The sequence below is a fragment of the Theobroma umbraticum genome, unplaced genomic scaffold (genome assembly GCF_002168275.2).
Source record: "Theobroma umbraticum cultivar Fairchild unplaced genomic scaffold, ASM216827v3 scaffold_44.0, whole genome shotgun sequence".
NCBI classification, from domain to species: Eukaryota; Viridiplantae; Streptophyta; class Magnoliopsida; order Malvales; family Malvaceae; genus Theobroma; species Theobroma umbraticum.
In genome coordinates this window covers 5,730,893-5,752,840 of record NW_018397255.1, presented here as the reverse complement: position 1 = coordinate 5,752,840, position 21,948 = coordinate 5,730,893, and the positions used below count along the sequence as shown (strand labels likewise).

General features: G+C 33.7%; 4 protein-coding genes across 4 annotated transcripts; 3 read left to right on the top strand and 1 right to left on the bottom strand.

Annotated features, from left to right (window-relative positions):
• Positions 1-1,343: 1,343 nt before the first annotated feature.
• LOC110409744 (trihelix transcription factor DF1-like) lies at positions 1,344-3,943 on the top strand. The gene is made up of 2 exons (XM_021419197.1): positions 1,344-1,990; positions 2,402-3,943. Exons 1-2 carry the CDS (start codon positions 1,767-1,769, stop codon positions 3,591-3,593), a joined length of 1,416 nt encoding a protein of 471 aa, XP_021274872.1. The 5' UTR covers positions 1,344-1,766; the 3' UTR covers positions 3,594-3,943.
• A 3,151-nt stretch (positions 3,944-7,094) lies between these two features.
• On the top strand, positions 7,095-8,337 carry LOC110409474 (uncharacterized). The gene has a single exon (XM_021418826.2). The coding sequence runs from the start codon at positions 7,398-7,400 to the stop codon at positions 7,983-7,985; it is 588 nt and encodes a 195-aa protein (XP_021274501.1). The 5' UTR covers positions 7,095-7,397; the 3' UTR covers positions 7,986-8,337.
• Positions 8,338-10,591: 2,254 nt separating this feature from the next.
• On the bottom strand, positions 10,592-16,390 carry LOC110408952 (Chaperone DnaJ-domain superfamily protein). The gene is made up of 7 exons (XM_021418113.1): positions 15,982-16,390; positions 15,053-15,082; positions 14,483-14,581; positions 12,844-12,967; positions 11,534-11,834; positions 11,347-11,401; positions 10,592-10,932 (listed from the first exon to the last, which is right to left on the bottom strand). The coding sequence occupies exons 1-7, from the start codon at positions 16,138-16,140 to the stop codon at positions 10,864-10,866; spliced, it is 837 nt and encodes a 278-aa protein (XP_021273788.1). The 5' UTR covers positions 16,141-16,390; the 3' UTR covers positions 10,592-10,863.
• A 1,820-nt stretch (positions 16,391-18,210) lies between these two features.
• Positions 18,211-21,526, top strand: LOC110409084 (uncharacterized). The gene is made up of 2 exons (XM_021418318.2): positions 18,211-18,912; positions 20,821-21,526. The coding sequence occupies exons 1-2, from the start codon at positions 18,631-18,633 to the stop codon at positions 21,208-21,210; spliced, it is 672 nt and encodes a 223-aa protein (XP_021273993.1). The 5' UTR covers positions 18,211-18,630; the 3' UTR covers positions 21,211-21,526.
• Positions 21,527-21,948: the final 422 nt, after the last annotated feature.

Below are 21,948 nucleotides of genomic sequence, written 5' to 3'. Positions count from 1 at the left end.
CGGAAAAAAAAATCTGTTATTTAGCACTCGATGCTTACCTCTGCCAATCCAATCGCATGCGTGCATGTGTTTAATTTTTATCACTTGCTTTACCCGAAAGGAAGTTGTTCGGCATAATGGGTACACAAACGAATTCAACTGACGGAAAGTGGTTTTTTTTTTTTTTTTTTCATTTAACTTTTTGGGTAGAATTGACTAATTTTATCAACCCTTCTTTTGGTCTTTAATATGTATTTTTTTCCAACCAATGTGGCAAAGACGAGTTGCATTATTTTTATAATCACCATGACTGGGAATCTTAATCTATAAGTACAAGAATAATGACCTTTTTATTCCCAAATCAAGTTTTTCTACAGCAGTCAACAAAATCTGCTGAATTAGTTTTAACTGCTACAAAAAGCAATATCTTAACTTAAGCATAAATGCCTTCTTTTTCTTTTTCTATATAAAATTTTCTTTCTCTAACCAAGTAAAATTTTTTATAACAATAAAAATTCCATTTTCGTTAATTTTGTTCCTTCAAATGCAAATATGATTGTTATGATTGTAATTTAAAATAAGATAAACTCCATTTATATTTTTTGTGGTTTTAACCTTTTTTTTTTATAATATTTTATAATTTTTTTTTCAATTAATACTATATGAATAAGTTTCGCTTCCATAAGAATTTATCTATTCACATTTAAAAGGCATTTTTGTAAGTTTTTTTTTTGAACAAAACCGATGGTGTAACTCCTTATGGGCTACATGCTATTAATTGGGAAAAATCATAAAAATACCATGTAAAAAAAAATTAAAATCACAAATTTTGTAAATTGAGTTCACCCTTTGAACTATTATGAAAAATAGAATATTGTTATTGTATCCCTCAAAGAACAAGTAATGATAATTTCATTCCAAGTAAGTACGTATGGATGAGTGAGTTTAAATGATTGTAAGTTGAAACAAGTACCACAACTTTAGCATCTTCAAAATTATTTTCCAAAAATTCCCTTTTTTTTTTTTAAACGTAAAGAGTAGTTTAGTCATTTTTGTACATAAGCAATCCAAAAGCAAATACGAAATGAAGACTGAAAAGGCCAAAAAGTGCGCAAAAGTGAAGCTGGCAAATTTAACCAAATTTGGTTGCCAAGACAAAACGCCAACTTGTCTCTATCCACACACCTATTGCTCTTGCTGCTTTCACAAGGGCTGTTTCCAGCTCTATCCCAGCTCTAACCCTAAATCAGCCCTTTTAAAAAAGGGAAATTTTCTAAGATCTTGATCCAAATTTTTTTTTTTACAATTTTACCCATGGCCTCCCAAGATATTTAGGGCCACTTATCCTCGCATGCTCGTTGCGGGAAAGCCCACTTATCTTGACCCAAAATTCAAAATCATGAGTTCGGTCAAAGCTCTCCAAAAAAGTCAAAGACACTAAATGACAGGTAAACCAATGAAAGGTTGACATGTCAAAAATATCAGCTTGGTTTTAGGCCCACTTGATCACAACTCCTCCTACCCCTCTTTATCTTTTTAAAGAAACCCTAAATCACCTATCCCTTTGTTACCTACTTAACCCAATCCAATGGTAGAATTGTGAGGGAAAAAAGAGAGAAACAATTTTTACCTTAAAAAGAGAAAAAAAAAAAAAAACAAAGGAAAAACACCCATCTCCTAAAGTCTAAAAAAATTTACTTTTTCGACATCTTCAAGAAAAACCCACTTAAATTTTCACAATTTTTTTGCTTCGGGGCTGTAAACTATTTTACTGAAGTGTTTTTGAGATGATGGAAAATTCAGGTTTCCCGGAAAATAATACAGTCGCCGACAACGTCAGCTTGGAGAATGAAGAAGAAGTTACCGTGAAAAACGAAGAGAGTGAACGGAATTTTCCAGGGAACCGTTGGCCAAGACAAGAGACTTTGGCTTTGTTAAAGATAAGGTCTGACATGGATGTTGCTTTCAGAGACTCTGGTGTCAAGGCTCCTCTCTGGGAAGAAGTTTCCAGGTTTGGTTTTCCTTTTTTTTTTTTTCTTCTGAACTCTGTTTTGTGTTTCTTTCCCGGGGAAAATTAACCGGAAAATAAAGGAAAATGTGGGGTTCTAAACAGAAAATGTGGCAAACATTTGGTTTTCAAATGATGGGCTCATTGTGTTTTAACTGGGGGATATTGAATTCCTTCTTGTTTAATTATACCGTTTTAAAAGAACTAGTGGAGCTATTAAATGTAGAAAAAAACTTTTATCAGTAAAAGTGCTTACTTTTTTATACTATTTTCTTGTGTTTTATTTTAATTTCACTCTTCAGGTTCAATATTCTTAGTTATCTTTGAATTTTTTTAGTTACTTAAATTTATTACAATAAATTTTTGAGTTAAGATAATTAATTTTGAGGTGCAATAATGGGATTGTTTCACCAGGAAATTGGCCGAGCTTGGATATAACAGAAGTGCCAAGAAATGTAAGGAGAAGTTTGAGAACATCTATAAGTACCATAGGAGAACCAAAGAAGGTCGATCTGGAAGATCGAATGGCAAGAATTATCGTTTTTTCGAGCAATTAGAAGCATTGGATCATCATCCTTCCTTGCTTCCACCTGCCACCGGACACATTAATACCTCAATACAACCCTTGAGTGTTATCCATGATGCCATTCCGTGTTCTATCCGAAACCCGGTTTTGAGTTTCAATGAGACCTCTGCCTCAACTACTTCTTCATCGAGTAAGGAATCGGATGGGACGAGAAAGAAAAAGAGGAAATTGACTGAGTTTTTTGAGAGGTTGATGACGGAAGTGATGGAGAAGCAAGAAAATTTGCAGAAGAAATTTATTGAGGCTATAGAGAAGTCTGAACAAGATAGGATGGCTAGAGAGGAAGCATGGAAGATGCAAGAGTTGGCTAGGATTAAGAGGGAGCGTGAGCTATTGGTGCAAGAGAGATCGATTGCGGCAGCTAAAGATGCTGCTGTGCTCGCATTTCTACAGAAGTTTTCAGATCAAGCAACGTCAGTGCGATTGCCTGAGACCCCATTCCCTGTTGAGAAAATTGTTGAGAGGCAAGAAAATAGCAATGGTAGTGAGAGTTATATGCACCTAAGTTCTTCTCGATGGCCTAAAGATGAAGTGGAAGCTTTGATAAGGCTGAGGACTAATCTTGATTTGCAATATCAAGAAAATGGACCTAAAGGCCCTCTATGGGAGGAGATATCAAAAGCAATGAAAAAGCTTGGCTACGATCGAAGTGCAAAGAGGTGTAAAGAAAAATGGGAGAATATGAACAAGTACTTTAAAAGAGTAAAAGAAAGCAATAAGAGAAGACCCGAGGATTCGAAGACATGTCCTTACTTTCACCAACTAGATGCTTTATACAAAGAGAAAACCAAAAGGGGTGATGGTTCAGTTATTACTGGTTATGAATTAAAGCCTGAGGAGCTTTTGATGCACATGATGAGTGCCCAAGATGAACGACCGCATCAAGAATCAGTGACGGAGGATGGTGAAAGTGGGAATGCTGATCAGAATCAGGAAGAAAATGGAAACGCTGAAGAGGAAGAAGGAGATGCTTATCAAATTGTAGCTAATGATCCTTCTCCGATGGCAATTATTGGGTGATTTGAGACAAATGGTGAGACTTTCTTTTGAGAGCTAAAGTGGGAGTGCCTGAGTTTTGTCAAGTGGGTCAGGGTCCATAGTGTCGTGTCTGTATAATAGATTGTACGGGGGCAGATTTCAGTTTTGAGAAGTTTCTTTGATACAACGTGGGAGGCATCTGGGTAAATGGTATCCATCCTTAAGTGTATATGGTCATTCGTTTGAATAAACATGTGAGGCGGAGGGAGAGAGTGGAATAAGGGGAGGCTGTGTGTGATATATAGTATTCCAAATATACCTTTTTAATTTTTTTGGCTTTAGATTTGTGCAACAATGGGAAATGGTTGGTTGATTGGTTTGTGTTTGTATCACTCTCAGTTTACACTTTATGACCAAAGTGGTAATGATATCACCCGTGCGCCAGCAATTGGTATGATTGGGGAAAGAAAAACCTTTAGACATGATATGCTTTTTAGCCACATTTTTGTTAGGTTATAATTAAAACAGTATCTCCTTTTGGGTTTCATCACTTGTGCTTAGGCTTTGCCAGGCTTCTTTTTATACGCAATTTTCTTTAAATGGGATTTGGAAAGGTTCCATTTCTGCACTCCCCGTTGTGTCATTATGTCGATTCAATTGTTGACTTTATGTCCTATATTAGAATGTGGTTTATCATACCGTAACTTGATTCTTAAGACATTAAATAGAATATATATATTCATGTACTACTCCATCATTCGGGTTGAGTAATGCTTATAAAATGCTCTTCCAAAAAGAGAGTGATGCTTATTAAATATGAAATATAATTCCCATGTTAGCGTTGCTTGTTATACTTGTTCATGATAGAATAGTAAAATGTTAGAATTAAACCGATCCTCCATTTGATATTAGAGAACATAAAAGTAAAGAAAGATTGAGAGGACAAAATGATTAGATTAGTTAAACAAGATTATTTAGTCTTCAATTATATAACTCCCGCTTGTGGCTAACATTATCCTTGTTTTCTTATTAATCAAGGAAAACAAGTTTTCTACTCATCTTTTCCTCCCAATTCATTTTCTCTTTCCGTACACCATGTTAATCACATGCTTGCTTTGTAGGTAATGTTTTGAACAAAAAAGCCCTACCAAGACATGCCAAGCAAAATCAAGACTTTTTCAAACTTATTACTACTAGCATGTTTGGTTGGGAGAATGACTCATCCTTTCTTGAGGAACAAATGTTCCTTTGTTTGGGTTCCACATGCTCCAAGAAATAACCATTCTTTCAGAATAGCTGTTCCCCAAAATAAGTTAAAACTAAAGAATAGCTAATATTAACACCTCTTATGGTATTAACTATTTGTTTGTTGAGGAATGGCCTTAAAAAATGATGAACACCAAAATGTCTTTTATAAGTTTGAAAAATTACTTATTATATATTATAAAAAATAATATTTTAAATTTAAAAATTAATTAAAATCATTATTATTAGGATCATAATAACATTTAAATTATAAATAAAATATTAATATTTTAATTATCAATTATTAATATTATTATAAGCATGAAAAAAGTTTAAATTTTTTAAATATATATTATTAAAAATAACATTTTAATTTTAAAAATTATTTATATTTTAATCATAATAACATTTACACTAAAAATAAAATAAATATTAAAATGTTAATGATTAAATTATAAAAAAATATTCATATTTTAAAGTGTTAATGATTAAATGATAACTAAAATATTAATATTTAAATAATCAATTATTAATATTATTGTAAAAAAAAGTTTAAACTTTTAATAATATATTATAAAAATATATTTTAAATTTAAAAATTGATTAAAATTATTAATATTTTAATCATAACATCACTTAAAGTATAAATTAAATAGTAATATTTAAATGATCAATTATTAATATATTAAATCGATTATAAATTATTAATATTTTAAAAATATAATAAAAAATAAATAAATAATAATAACAATTAAATTATAAATTAAATATTAGTATTATAAAATATTAATTATTAAATTATAAATTAAATATTAATATTTTAATTATAAATTATGAATTTTTTAAATAAATTATAAAATATTAATAATTTAAAAAAAAACATAAAAATAAATAATCATATTTATAATAAAAAATTTTTTTATCTTTTTATATTTTATTCTTTGCTTATTTTAAAGTTGTTTTTACCTATCAAATATTGTAATAAGTTATAATAAATATTCTTATCATATTTTATTCATCACATCAAATTACGAAATAATTATTTTATTATATTTTTACTTTATTTAATTTTTTAAAAAAATTATTCTATTTTATTTTAACTGTTGCGTAACTAAATATGTAAAATACTAACACTTGAGTATTTTATTTATTAATTAATATATTATTTTTTATTTAAAAAATAAAATTTAAATCTTTTTTCCTTCTCTTAATTATATAAAAAAAATATGTAAAATATTATTTTACCTTGGAGGACACTGTCAAGTTAATAAAGGGGTCCACAGCTCACTCAATAAGTGGCGCCAATCTTCCCTAGACAGAGCCTTATCTTCTTGCTGTGGGCCTTCGGTGTTGAAGGTTTAAGTTCACCGTCAACAACAAGAAGCGACATTTTACCCCCTACGAATAATTTCAAAACAAAAATGGACAAAAACATTGAACTTGGAAGCCGTGGGCTCAGGCCCTCTGGCTTAATTATGATTGAAGCAAGGGGATAAGACTGGTCCAAGGGCTCAGGACCATGTTTCACGTGGCTGAACCACTCCCCTTTAACAGTTTTGCTTTAGAGTTTACAACAGTAGAGATAAAAATAAATAAATAAATATTTCATGAACTTCATTTTGAAACTATGGAGTTGCAGTGTTGCACCTATCTTAACAGCAATGTCACAAACACAAAAAAAAAAAACCATTTTTAAATGAATTATAAATGTTATGATGAGTTACAGTAGCAAGTCAAAGATTTGTAGTGAGAGAGTGACATTGGCTCATAGCATTTATAGCAACGTTCCTCACATCATATGGTAGGATAGAACCTAGCTAAGATTTTTCAGGTGTTTGTCTGTTAATGAAAATAAGATAAGTGTAAAAATTTGACAACCTGACAAGCACACAATTAGTGTACTCTTCATGCCAATTTTAGAATTTTTATTTTATTTAACACATGGATGGTCGAAAAAAAGATTTCCATCAACAAGTTTTATTTTTGTGACATGCCTATTTAACTAAACAAATTAACATATTCATTTTTTTTAATTTTTGATTCAATGAATATGTGATGCACATAGCTTAAATTTGTTTACCTTGGGTTCATAGTAATTGTGTAAATTTATGTTGAAATTGATTTTTTATATATGTTATAAATAGTTGACATTAATTATTGTTACTTTTGATAAACATTTAGTTATTCCATTGAATTCATGTGAATATATCCGTTATTCTTCACTCATGATTACAATACTAGATTTAAAGGTGGTAATTGGGTGTGGGTATGGCTCGTTTTATGGTAGAGCTCAAAAATTCTTTTGCTCTATGCCCTCTATTTACAGCTACGGCTCTGAATGAATGAATAAAAAACTTGGGTCTAAACCTAGAAATCCCTGCACATGAATATACAAATGAAGGATCCTAAGTTTACATGGCAGTTACATCCAGACCACATGATCAGGCCTCTCTCCACCATCAGATTCTAATAGTTTTTACTCTCCTTGAGATCCGAGTTACTCATTTTTCGATAAACTCACTGCTACTCTTTGCAAAGTAAGTAGTAGCCTTCACTCACCAAACCCAAACAACTCTGATCTCTATCTTCCTTGGCACATCAATGGCAGATTATGAGCCAACACATCATCAGACTCACCACCACCACCATCACCACCAAACAATCCCAAAGGAAACCGCTCTCCAAGCATTAAACACCATAATTCAACTTCACTTTGAGAAGACCCTGGAAAAGAAGAGGGCTATAGACCTCCAAAAGAAGGAGCTCCATAAGCTTTTCCAGCTCTTCTTCATCTTCCTGGGGCTTGTCTTCATGGCTCAGGCTCAGTCTACTCGTCTGCAGTGCCGCCATTGCTGGGCTCCCATCACTCTGCTTTCGATGTCCCATCTCATTTTCTATGTCTCAGTGGCTCAGACCTTGAGGTGCATCAATGGGTTCAAGTACCAGAGGCGGTGCCACAAGCTGACTCTCGGGTTGGCTACAGAGAAGCTGAGAGAAATGAAGTTGAGGATCAACAATGGCGAGTTTGTAGATGGGTTTGGAGAAGAGGGTGAGTTTGAGATTCATTACCAAGAGCCTCCGGAGAGCTACTTTGCTAAGTTCAAGAGGAACTGGGCATTGCATTTTGGCTTCTTGATCTTGATCTATGCCTTCATGGTCTCTTCTTCTGTTGTTCTGCTTTGTTTTTAGGTGGTGGGTGATCATTGATCAAGGTCTATTTTTTTTTTTCAAAAAAAAAATATTTTAACTGAGTATTTTTAGTGTTAATTTAACGTTTAAACAGGCAGGAATGTTAATGATAATAACAACTGATTGCTTTATGTGAATACCTTGGATTCCTGATTGGGCTCCTTGTTAAATTAGAAAAAAATTGAAACTGATGTTGATTATTCTTACTTTTGATGTTCTTTTTTCTTTATGTAATTTTCATTTTTATTTTTCCTATCTACTACTATCATTTTTCTAGGGTTGTAAAATTGAGTGTGCTTTTGATAAAAGTTCCAATGCGCAATGATGAAGGTAGGGTGGCTTTCTATGGATACTTTTGTATGTACTGTATTATTGTGATTAATTCTTGTTTTAGTTCCAGCATTCCTTTATGTTTTGGGGTGTGTTGTGAGGTTGGAAAGGGGATAATCTACTTTTTCAACTTCTGATGATGGTTAGTTTCTGGACAAGGAGACAAAACAATGGCAGTATAAATTACTAGGTTTCTCACAGGAGTAGAGTTAGCATCAGAAAATTACTATAATTATATTTGAATTTGAAATTTGAAAACTAGAAGTCCATAACGTCCTCCTTGACTGCTAACTAGGTTTCTGAGAAGAGTGTAACTGATGCATAACAGGTTAAGTCTGTTTGAGCAGATGGTCCATTCTTCTGCTTTCCTTTCACGAGATTGAGATTCCTTTATTTTCACATGCTTCATCTTTTTCGCAGGAGTACTAGTTTTTTTTACCAGCAAAGAAGCTTCATAGGAAATGCTTCTTTCCTCCGTAGAATTCAGGACCCCCCCAGACCATTGGCCTTGCAAGGAAACCATAAATATTGGGGGTGGTAGATAGTTTAATGTCATGAGAAATGTAGTTAAGCGCAAATGTGAGGCCAGGTCTTGTTTTCGCTTTTCACCGTCCGAGTGTTAAAAGTATCAACCAAGTTGTATTAAAGAAGGAAAAAATGTAATATGTCACATGAAACTGCAAAAAAGTTGCCTGCAGAGCCAATTTCATGGGCACGGTAAGTATAAAAAAGTACAATTTCCCCGTAAGCTCAACGAAACTGGTGCAACTTTGTTTGCTTCATTCCATTAATAATACCGTTGGAATTGGAGTGTGAGGGTCCACAAATGTGGTACGAGGGTAATGTTGCCTAGTAATTTTCTTTCATCTGGCTTAATACCATTCATTTAACATCAATCTTGCGTAATTAAGGATTATAATGGAGTTACTGGGTAAAAAATGATGACAGGGAAGCTACCGTTGAAAGCTCCAACCCCGCGCAATATTCATCCAAAATATGAAAATCCCTCAATGGGACCTAGCTGCTGTCCTTTCGCATCTGTCAGGGTGTAGAAATTCTTTATTAAATCCCGCTTTTAATTGTTAATCTTATTTTGCTCCACTTTTAATTGTTCTATTCACAAACGGCATTAGCTAATTGAATACCAACTTTGGAACAGCTTTCGTGGGCAATCTTTTTAATTCAAAACCTTACTTGTAAATTTAATATTCATCTCGTCTCTTAGTGAGGTAGAATTTGTGACAATCTATTAAATTTTGTTGTAAGATTCGAAAATATTAGATTCAATTTCTAGTGGAGTTATCAAACTGTCGTAACGTGTGAGTTTGAGAATTTAATTGCCTCGACATGAGGTTTGGAGTCGTTATCAATATTTTTTATTTAAATGTGATTAGCTACTTAAAAGAAAAATTTTGATATATTTAATCAAAATAGATTCAGGAGTTCGATTACGTGAAGTACCTTTGTTTAAATAACAATACCAATTAATGATTGGTTATCTTATTTTAATCTTATTTATGAATTTTATTTTTATTTTCGTTAATCATTATTTACATGTTATATTTTCAAGTCTTATTTATCATTAAATTTTGGAGACCTTTCTTAGGCCTTCCAACACACTAGTGGGGGTTTTCGAAATCCTCCTCACCTCGAGAGAATTCAAGAAGGCTTGTCTATTCCTTCAAATTGATTCTGTCATCAAGTGTTTGATATTTGTTAAGGATGATTTTTGGTTTTAAATTTTATACATTTTATTCTTATTATTATATTTTAGTATTTTTATTTTTGTTGATGTATAAATGAGATCTTTATATATATAAAAAAAACTTTCTAAATTATCTCAACGCTTTAATAAAATTTAAAAATTTACCACTGCTAAAAAAAAAAAATCTAAGAGTTTACCTTTACTCATTTTTACAAGTTTTTTGACAAAATCTCATAATTGGAGATTTTCTTCCATGAACCACGTTTATGTTATTAATGCACATGGAATCATAATGTAGTTTTAATTTTAAATAACTGAAGGAAAAACCTTGTGTGGGAAAAATTTTCGTAGACTTTTCCCACATGAAATTAAAAAACCCAAAAAGAATAAAAAAAACTTGATTTAGACATTTTAAGCAGAAACATTACTCGATCATCTAGTACTCGACTCCCACATCCAGTACTCAACACGAATTATTTGTTCATAAAACCTTGTGATCATATGCACCTATGCTTTGTTGCACAATTAAATTTCCACCATAAATATTTTTTTTGTCATAATTGCCATGAAATTTGAGTAAGAAATCATCATCAAGATTTCCGATCACCTTGTTTTTATTTTATTTTATTTAAGTTTACAATCCCTGTTCCCTTCTTAAAAATAAATTTATGGCCCATTCTCAATATTTTGGGCCAAATAATCAAATCGTAGAAGAGCCAACTTGGTGTTGGCGATGAATTATGAAGAAGACCAAAAATTGATAGAAGAATAATTCAATATACTAGCTATTCTCCAAGACAACCTACTTGGAGCTGTAAGCATTTGAATGAAACACCAACCACCTCAGGCTAGAGCATTACACAATGATTTGTAGGCATCAACACACAGCTTAAATTTCTCTTCGGCCATTGCCTGCATACATGCATCCAGATCATGTAACTATCACAAATCCAAAATTAAATAAAAAAAAAAAAAAGAAGAAAATAAATCACAGATGTGATGACAACTCAGTTCACTAAGTCAATATCTAAACATTGTCCTCAAATAGGATCCCTACCCCCAGCTTCCCCTCAAACACTCCAACCAAAAAAAACAAATAAAGAAGAACCACACACACAAAACACACACACACACACACACACTGACACACAGAATCATAACGCAATTAATAAACAGGAACTAAAAATCCATAAACTTGCCTGCTGCAGAAGCCATAATTATGTGAGGGTTATGCATTAAGGACCCAGAAATCTTGGAGAGTATTCATAAAACTGCCACCATTCAACAATATAAAAATAATATTGGAATTAGGAAACTCTAACTAACCTGTGAAGGACCTTGATGCTTATCAGGATGCCACTTTAAAGCTGATAAACGGAAACTGCAAGGTAAATATTAATAATTTTAGGATACATAAAAGGAATTGGAGCAAAGGAAAAACTGAAATATGTCCAATCTTCAAGATGACAGGCCTCTTTACATTCAAGTTGAATGAAAGCACCAAAGTACTTACGCATTTTTAACATCGTCAATTTTCAAGGGGCCAGTTGGAGGCAGACCAAGGATTAATCTATCAGAACATGATCCTACAGCATATGACTCATCCTCAGACTCAGTTTCACTCATAGTCTCCCACTGTTTTCTTCTTTGATTAGTCCAGCCTGATTTTTCTCTCCACTCATATCCAGATTCTGAATTTTGGAAAGAAGATTCCCCACTAGAAGACCAAGTATACCATTTGTTCCCAAATGTAGCTTGAAAGATTGTCTCAGGATGATCAAAGTCCTCAGAGAAACTCTCTCTTCTAAACCTTCCTATGCATGCGAGAAAAGAAGACATCCAGTTTGTCAAATCACACATGAGGGCGCAAGCACTCAAAAATCTATCACACCTATATAATCCAAATGTGGCCTTGGTTTTCACCTTACAAACAAGATTAGCTAGCTAGGTTCTAATATCTCACTTTGTAACAAAGCTATCAAAGGCGCATCTTTAAAGAAAACATCATATCAATGTCGAATAACCACAGTGGTTTCTCTTTAGCAAAGAGTATTTTAATATTGGATGATATCTAGGCATTATTGTTCCAAACAAATGGAATAACCATTTTCTTTTTGAATGTGTCTGAAATGGTAATACAAGCTGCCATGACAAATATAGAAAACAAGAAATTTCATAACAAACCATAGTTCTGACTTTAGTAAGTCATCTCTGCTTAAATTCTTATGCATATGATGGATAAATACAATATTCATGAATAAGGAAAGAAAATCAGAGTTATTTTTGCTACCTGGGCTACATAACAGAATTTCATTGCTTTTCGATATTATGACGATATTCACATTTTATTTAACAAAATAAAGTTCTTCCACTGATAGGCATGCGGCTGTTGCATAACAGGAAATTTATTCACCATTTCACTAATGATATCAGATGCTACTTTAAAAAAACCTGCTGTGTGAGGCTCAAGGTCCCACATTCAAATACCCTTTCCATCCTTTGTCTTGTTAAAAACAAAGATTCAGTTACTTCTTTGGTAATCAAGTCAGTAGTCTGACATAATTACTCATTGTTTTAGAAAAATAGACGGATGAAACATAAGATTAGACCAATAAAGCAAGATAATTACTAAGCAGAAATAATTAATCAGATTTTAGAATTATTTTATGAAAAAATCTTAGATTCCACACCCAGCATAATTTAAGACAAATTATGGAACCCAGTTCAGCAGAAACTATTGCATAAAGAAGGCAATATTTATTTTAAATTTCATTTAAAGAAACAATAAGAGGAACGAAATAACAACAGATAGTTGAAGCTCACGTTTTATTTTTTTGTGATTAGATTTCCCAGCACGTTGTCCAGGAAACCTTGATCGCCACTTCTTATTGGAGCCATCTGAATCCTGGCCTTCTGTTCCATGAAATTTCCATATTGGATTGTCATCCTATTTAGAAGCCAAAGGCATGCATAAGTTCATTGTAATTTCAGGAACAAATTTTGTGTAAACTAAATCTCTGATACAATGTAATGGAGAAGCAGGATAAAGGTATCGTCCCATACACTTGAGACCAATGGTTTACTTGGGAAATAAATAAATTCAGGCTTTACATACACTAGAGTCCACTAGCTTTTAAGAAAATGAGATCCAACTTGTCATCACATCACCCACCACAAGAAGATTGCAACCTCACTCTTTCAATGGCCTTACTAAAATCCAACATCTATACTCAGATCCTAGACGCACACTTTATGTATGAAATGATAAAATTGCAATTTCATGTTACATGTAAATAGCAACAATGCAAACAATGAAAAAATTAGAATTAATTCCAAGGCATACACCAATCATTAGAGACCAAGAAATAATCCAACTTGCTCGTCCTTATGATTTTTTATAATGTAAACATGCTGCATGCATTGATCTTTTTAATTACAAGATCAATATCCAGTATTGGCTCCATTTGAGAGGGGTAATTCGGAACAGTCCTATACTAAATAAATAATTTGCCCAGGGAGTGTGAAATCCTATAAATCCAGTAATGCTGCAGCTTGACTAGGAAACTGGTGTTTATCCCTGAATTGTTACAATAATCCACATACTCTGAAATGTTTTGGCAAATTAAGGAGCTACAACCCATTTGATCTGGCAGAGCACTTGGCGAACAATACCATGACTGAATGGAATCTATAGCTCAGAGAAAAATAGAGTACATAAATTTTGAACCCTGCCTCTCAATGGTCTTTGCATCATTAACTAAAATGGAAATTATCAGTCAATATAGTGAAACAATATACAGGAGCTTTTGTATCTTCAACAATTTAAGTACAATTAAAATCCTCTATAACCTTTCATCAAATATGTTTTTATTCACTCTCATGGTTTAACATACCTAAATATTAAAAATTAGCAAAAACAAAGATAAAACACTTTTATTAGGAAACATGAATGAATATGAATAATAAATACTAATAAATGCTATTTCTTATGGTGTTCTTGCTATCTAAATATTTCAAAAACAGACACCTCTGTGCTCCAACTCTCACTCTATAAAGTAGTCCCTTGGATGAACCTGTTACCATGAGATGCCACTATCTGATAACTGACATGTCAAAACGTTTACAATTTGGCTTGGTTATGGAACACTTAAAGAGTTCTAACACAATCAGTATAACCAAAATTAAACTTCAATAAAACCATATAAACAGACTCTTGCAATTAAAACTCCAAAGCACTGGGCAGATTATTGGTCCATTGTTTGCAAAATAATTGATTAACTCCTAAATAAATCAGAATAAGCAAATAAAAGTTGGAATGAAACCATATGAACAACCAAAAGTTAATTTTATCACAATTTAATTATGCCATGAGCATGAAATAAATAGTGCACCAGGAAGATGCGACTCCACACCTTCAATACGATAAGGGTTCTAAATCGAACAGGCGCCCTGAAAAGTTTACCTGAAATGAAATACTTGAGGAACCAGTATTAAAGAGAAGGTCTTTTAGAGCTCTCTTTGCATCAGCACGCTTTTGACGTACTGCATATCTTACATAAGTCTGCATTCAATATTTGCAATGTCAGATAATTTTATTAATTACAAACAAATAAAGTAATGAAGAAAACTAACAGAAGGAGACAAAAAGTTCACAACAAAGCTACTTATGAAATTGACGAATAGCAACATCTTAAATATTAGCAGATATGTGAACATTTCAATTAATCACAGGTATTCCTTTCCTGAGGCACATTAGGTTTTTGTTAAGATTGCTAGGAAAGTCCCCAGGGTAATTTGAATGAAATAATTGATTTGGCAATCAAGGTTAAAGATAATATGAAGAAGAAACCTAAACATGTGATGGAGCATAGCTCAGGTATCTTAAACATACATACTTGACCTTGAATTTGGTATGCTAAAAGTTATCAGAAAATGATCAATCTTGCAATATGCCTATTTGACATAATAGGAACAAGATAATTAAGAGAGCAGTACAAACAATTACACAAATAGATGCCCCCAAACTGCATACCTTAGATGGTTGTTGAGCCCCTTTTTCATCCTGCAAAAATAATGTTAATGGTCAAACTTTCTCATCAAAGGCAAGACATACAGCTTTATCCTAACTCCTAAACAAAAATTTTCATGCATTACTAAAATCTAAAGCTCAACTATGCAGTTGCTGGTGGTCCAGAAAGGAAAAGCAGTAGAAAACTTATTCATATAGAAGAGAACTTACTTTCTCAGGACTAGGGACAGGCAGTATCGAGAATGAGGTTGAAAATTGCAAAAACTAAACATTATGAATATACAATCATCTACCAGTTAAGTGATGTGCTCCATCAGCTGAAAAGATTAGTCAACTGAATCATTCACCAAATAATAATCTTAACAGTAGCGCCCATCAAACACCACCAAGCAGAGTTTTTTTTTTTTTTTTTGCTCTTTGAACAGAGATTCATGCATCAACCACTCAGACAAATGCGCAGGTGCCACCAAGCAGAGATTTTTAACATAAAATCAAGCATGAAACATTGAACCTCAATTATCTATTTAATTTTGATGTTAGCATCACACAGCATTCAGAAAACAAGATTTACTCTCTTTTTTCCGTTGAAGAAATGACACCAATCCTTCTTATACAAATTCATTAGCTTGCAATTTCAAATACACTATCCAAAGCTTTTTAGTTTCCCCAACTAAGAAAAGAAAATCCAAACTATCACCAAACTCACCCACAGCATTCAACATACAAGATTTACTCTCTTTATTTTTTTCATTGAAGAAATGACACCAATCCTTCTTACACAAATTCATGACCTTGCAATTTAAAATACACTATCCAAAGCTATTCAGTTCCCCCAACTAAAAAAAAAAAAATCCAAACTATTCCCAAACTCACCCATAGCATTCAACATATATAAGCATAAATAAAATAAGGAAAAATAGAAATAGACTCACATAATTCCATTTGTTCTTCCATTTTTCACAGGTAATAGGCGTTGAATGGAATGAAGCAACATGGGTTGTTGCAACAGTAGCCGTTGGTTCTGAAGGTAAGAAAGCTGAAACCAATGAATTCTTGAGTACCAACACGTTTCGCCATCTGGATATTTGCATAATCAAGGAAATCAACACAAAACCAACTCTCTCCAAAACTCGAAAAACCAATCAATTAGGCTGTTCTTAGACAGAAGAACCTTTGGGTTTTTTACTTTTTTTGGTGGTAAAAAAGAATTGGTTTAAGCTTTTAAAGTGAGAAAAAGGTGAACTCTTTTCGCGGTGGTGGAAGAGAGCGAAGGCCGAGATGGTCTCTTCTCCTTCCCTTGTTGGATGGAAGTCGGAAGTTGAAACATGTGTTCAAACTTCGACATAAGGCATTTTGGGTTGGAAACCTTACTGGTTTCTGGGCCACTGGCGGAGAAGCCTCGGAGAGGAATAAGTGAAGCCCCAAGTGAAGGGAACTCAACCCAAGCCCATCCCAGCAAGTAAAAATTGGGTTTCGGATTGATTTGACTATGATAATTGATAATACACACACGAAATCCGAGACAAATTCTTATATGTTATGTTACAGATTTGATGATGAAAAAAGAAAAAGAGAGGCATAATGTTGTTGAGGCACTGAAATAATATTGCTGTACGTGGGGCAAGCAGACCAGCATGAGCATATGAATTTATCATTACTTTGGATGGTCAATAATTTTTACATTTTGTCATTAAAAAGAAGCCATTTATTCTTTTTGTAAGATAGGGAATTATTGGGGAGAAAAAAAAAAGAGTAGGAGAGGGTATATTTACCATCACGGTGATACTTACTGATCAGATAAAACTTATATATATACCCCATATTCATTTAATTTAACCTTCATGAATATATTAAATAATAAACTTAATTAACATACGATCAACGGAAACTAAATGACAAGCAAAATTTTAGTGTGCCACAAATGTGGTAATCATAGTCTCACATATATTTTGAATCTCATTTCAAGCTATAAATACAATATACACTTTTACATATTCAATTATTGTCATTTAGGTTGGGCAAATTAAGTACAATGACTGTCTTAATAAGTACTTTTAGTTTCATAGCTGCCTAATGATTAAGACAGCTAATCAACCAAGATTTCTCATCATCAACCTAATCGCATTCTAGTTATTTTGAGAAAAAAAAAAAAGCTATAGGAATAATAAATATGTAAGTGACTCACAATTTTGATTTTGAAGAGACATCTTATAAAATAGAATTCAAAGTAGCGCCAACATGGCAACATGGGCCAACCCCTTTCCTTACAATCTCTCCATTAATTTGAGATTAGGAAGTAGATTGGATTAATGGATAGCAGATATAGACATGTAGGAGAGAGTGGAGTAATGACCAACACGATGAAATTATAGGCACACCACATTCTTCCTTAATTGCCTTTATGAATATCCTTGAATAAAGGAATTATCATTTAAGCATATTCGGCCGCCATGGAAACAAAGACAACTCTGTTTAGATTCTGGCTCTCTGTTTTCTTTCATTTCCTCATTGTTATCATTTCATTCATATCCCGAATCATGGATTTGGCAATCCTGAAACGCGGCTTCCCCTAAAGTTGGAACTGTCTTTAGTTTTAAATTTTAGGCTTGGGAACTGTATCCGTTTTTTAAGCATAATTCTGTCACTTAGATTGTTTCTAGATGGCTCAAAACTGCAGTCCTAGCCGGCGCCATGAAAAGTGATCAAACTGTATCGGTATCCTATAATGCCTTTTCATATTCTGTTAATGGTTAAGCTAAATTTATATAATTGATCAGTCATTGTATAAATCTTTTTAATTCTCCGTTATTTTTATGGTTTACATCAAGTAACATGTAACTGACCATTAATTGAATCATGTTGTCGCTTGTCATTGTAGAATAACTATTCCAATGTGTTAAATATTTTTCCAGGACAGAGGAGTCCAAGCACACATGGAATATAAACATGTAAAAACCTTGACAGAGACTACAGAACCCCACCTGGCTGTTTTACAGCCCTTTTCCATTGCATGCCATGGTCCATTCTCCTTACACATTACGCCCCCATCCATGGCTGAATAAAGAGCCAGCTCCTCAATTTCTTCCATGGTCCACAAAAAAAGAATAAAAAGGAAACATTAAAGAACCCCACCAGCTGTTTCGGTTCCTATTCCAAAATTTGATAAGCTTTTGTTCAAGAAAACCAAAATCTTTTTCTCTTAATCAACGCCACAACAAATTGGAGTCATCAAAAGCTTTACAGCTTGAGACACCTGTTATTATTATTCTCTATGTAATACTTAATATATATAGGAACGATTTGTTGGAACGTTAATAAAATCTTTCAATCTGTTTCCGTTGTCGGTTTGTCTATTTTCTGTCTCTTTGCATTCTTTCTTTACCGCAGAACATTTGTCGGAAGCCAACAAACCTTAAAAACTTCCTTTCATTTCCCTATAAATCTCCTAAATCTTCTCTTTCTCTCTTCTTCAATCTTCCTCTCACTCACCCAAAACAGGTGAAAAAACAGAGAAAGAAACAACATTAAAGAAGAACGTTTTAGAATAGGCTCTTTGGCTTTTGAAAGCTGATCAGGAAAACATGGGAGGTTGCGCTACTAAGCCTAAGGTTTTGAAGGGTGACGAAAGGGAGGTCCCGGCTCCGATACCTCCTCCTGAGCCGACGAAAGAGCCTGTTCCTGCGGTTCCTGAAGCAAAGGAGGCTGCTGATGTTGTTGCTCAAGGTGAAAAGAAGGTGGAAGATGATCATGCTAACGAGGTTGTTAACGCCAAGGACGTTGGTGAGGCCGAGGATGTTGCTGATGATGACAAGGTCGATGATCAAGCAAATAAGCGACAATCTCTTAGCAACTTGTTCAAAGAGGTATCAGTTTCTATTAAATAATTTTTATGCTAAAATTTGAAGAAAGGGTTTAATCTTTATCGGCATTTAAAAATTATTACTTTTGTTAGCAAAGGTTGTATTGGTTTTGGGTGCGATAGAGGTAACATTCATGACTAAAATGCCATTTTAGATATCACAGAAACTGCATTTTATGCAAAATCCAATGGCTAGTATTGTACAAAATTTTGAACATGGAATTCTTGATCTTTTGATTCCAGGGTCGTTATTAATTGTGAAGCATATGTTAATTGCCTTGATGTTTCTGTGCATTTTGATTATTGATTGATGTGATTTCGTTAAAACTGGATGATGGGATCATTCATCTGAATACGGTCATATCTGTCTTTTCAATATGTTGGTTGTTTAACGACATCTTTATCCTGGCTCTTTCATTGAATTATAACTGGTTTTGTACCCTTTGGTTGGTGAGTGAAGGTAAGATTGAAAAAGAAGATAAAAACAATTCCTGGCATAGCTCCTGTTGATTTGGTGTATTGACTGTCAAGATTCAATAATCTAGTTATATTGTAATTGGCCCCTTGTCTTTTTGCTTGTCTGAGAGTCTGCATCAATCATTTACTATTCCTAACACATCGTGGTGAATTTTACAATGTAAACTTTTGGCCACCTCTTTTAGCACCAAAGTTGATGGACGCTAGATACTTTGAACTGGAGAATCAGTATAGTAATATCTTGACCATTCAATCCAATCCATCAAGTCTCGGTTTTATCAGAAATAAACATGTTTTGACTTATGGACCTACCAATTGTTTGTTTCCTCTTTATTTTGTTGCATCATTATGTGGTTGTTTCAATGTTTTCTACGCGGGGTAGAATAGTAGCATCCTTTGCCTTCTATATCTTTCCTCTTTTCCATGTCCCCATCTGCGCGTGCAAGAGGGGTTTGATTAATTTTCCTGTACAGAAATATGAATTATTACTGCAAGAGAAAGATGAGTTTTGCACAAAAGGTTTTCTGTAGTTCCATCATGATGTATCAGTGAATTTCAGGCATCGGTTGTTTACATTGATTTCAAATTACAAGGGTGCATTTAAATTCTTGACACTATGAAAACTGAGAAATGTCTTAAACTACTTGTGTTAAATACATTGTTTTTGATCCAAGATCTTTGATAAATGAATGTTTTCATAAAATTTTACCATGACGGAATTGGAAACTAGTATAGAGCAGCATCTTAGGTGGTGGGCAACCATGTAAATTGATGGTTTAGGGGATGCACCGATCCATTAAGGACCTCCTGTACTGGTTTGTTCTGTTCATTTGGATAATGTACTTAATCTAAACTTATTGATGAAGTTACAGGTGCTTTAGTTTTCTGTCATTGTGGAATGTATCTGAAACTCTTTCTAGACATTCTTATCTGTAAAGCTTCATCACTGTGCATCCTTGATTCCCTGTGTTTGTATTCTTCTCAATAATGCTGCACTGTGGATCCAAACTCCAAAGAATGACAATTATAAGAAAATAGTTGATTTTATTTTCAGCAAACTAGTGGTTCATAATTTTCCAATAAATATATGCAAAGAAGAATTCAAGTGGTTCTGCTACTTGGGCTGATGAAAACAGTTTCATCATATTGGGAGGATTAAGGTTCTGTCAAAGAGAATAACCAGTGGGAACTTAGTCAACTTTTAGGATTGGTTGAACAATATTTCAAAGCAATAATAAGGGGGATTATTTTACTCTTCACCACTTTATTTGTGTGATTAAGGATATTAACTGCAACTTCTCCAATGGTTCATTCATGGATTACTAGATGAAAATGCTGCATCATTTGACATCATTAAATGAATTTTATTTGATAGACTTTAGCAACTGCAGGTTTTTGATTTTTTTAACATAGTTTTAACTTGTATTATTTGCAGAATGAAAAGAAGGGTTCAGCTGAGAGTGATGACTCACCATCAGAGGCAGCGGAACAAGTATCACCGGAACTAGTGCAACGAGAATCAGTGGAGCCTGTGAAAACAGAACTAGTGGAGCCAGTGAAACAAGAATCAGTGGAGCCTGTGCAAACAGAATCGGTGGAGCCTGAGGAACTAGAATCAGTGGAGCCAGTGAAACAAGCATCATCAGAGACTGAGAAACTTAGAGAGGCTTCTGTGGCTATGGATTTGGAGACCGCGAAACCTGTGAACCCAATTGAGGGGACCTCCAGTCCAGAATCTGTTGTAGCTCCTGGAAAGATGGAAACAGAACAATCAATTGAAGCCACGCCAGCAACTGAGCCAGCAGCAGCAGCGCATGTGTCCTAAACACAAAACAAGGAAACATCAGCTGACTGTAAGGAAGAGAAGACACAATTAGCAAAGTGAAGTTTCAACAATAATATCGAATTAAGCGTGATAAAGGAAGAATGAAAAAGACTGATATGAGGTAAGGCTGCTGGAGAGATTGTTGTAGAAATCAAGCAATTCACTTGGTTTAGGTGGCTTTTGAGTGGACTTGTTTCTATCGTTCTGAAATATTTTTTTTTCTTATAATCTGAGTTTGTTTTTGATATTCTCTACTTGTTCATATGGACATGTGGGATTTTTAGATTGAATATATGAGCATAGTTTCTGTACTGCACTAGAACTCTGTTTTGCTACTATGATAAAATTATGAGTTTCTAGCAGCTATAAGCACCAGTGCATTACTAAAAAACCGAAGCAAAAAGCTGACAGGTGCTTAAACAAACATGTTGAGATTGATTTCCATTTTGTAAGGGAGAAGGCTGCTTGTAAACATCGGCTACTTCTTTTGATTTTTGTAAGATCCAGTTGCAATTGTACTCAGGCCATACTCTCGAGTCACCACTTTATTTAGTTCATGTTTAATCAATTGAGCTTGAGAGGCCCTGTTATCCGCAGCTGCAAAATCTATGAGTATTAACCAGAAATATTGATTGTGAAAGATTCAAATGTAGCAGAGGAATAAAGGCAGCAGAATTGCTACCTAGGAAGCTGCTACTTGTAAATAGCAGAGGAGGAATCAGGGTTGAAGAAACGCAC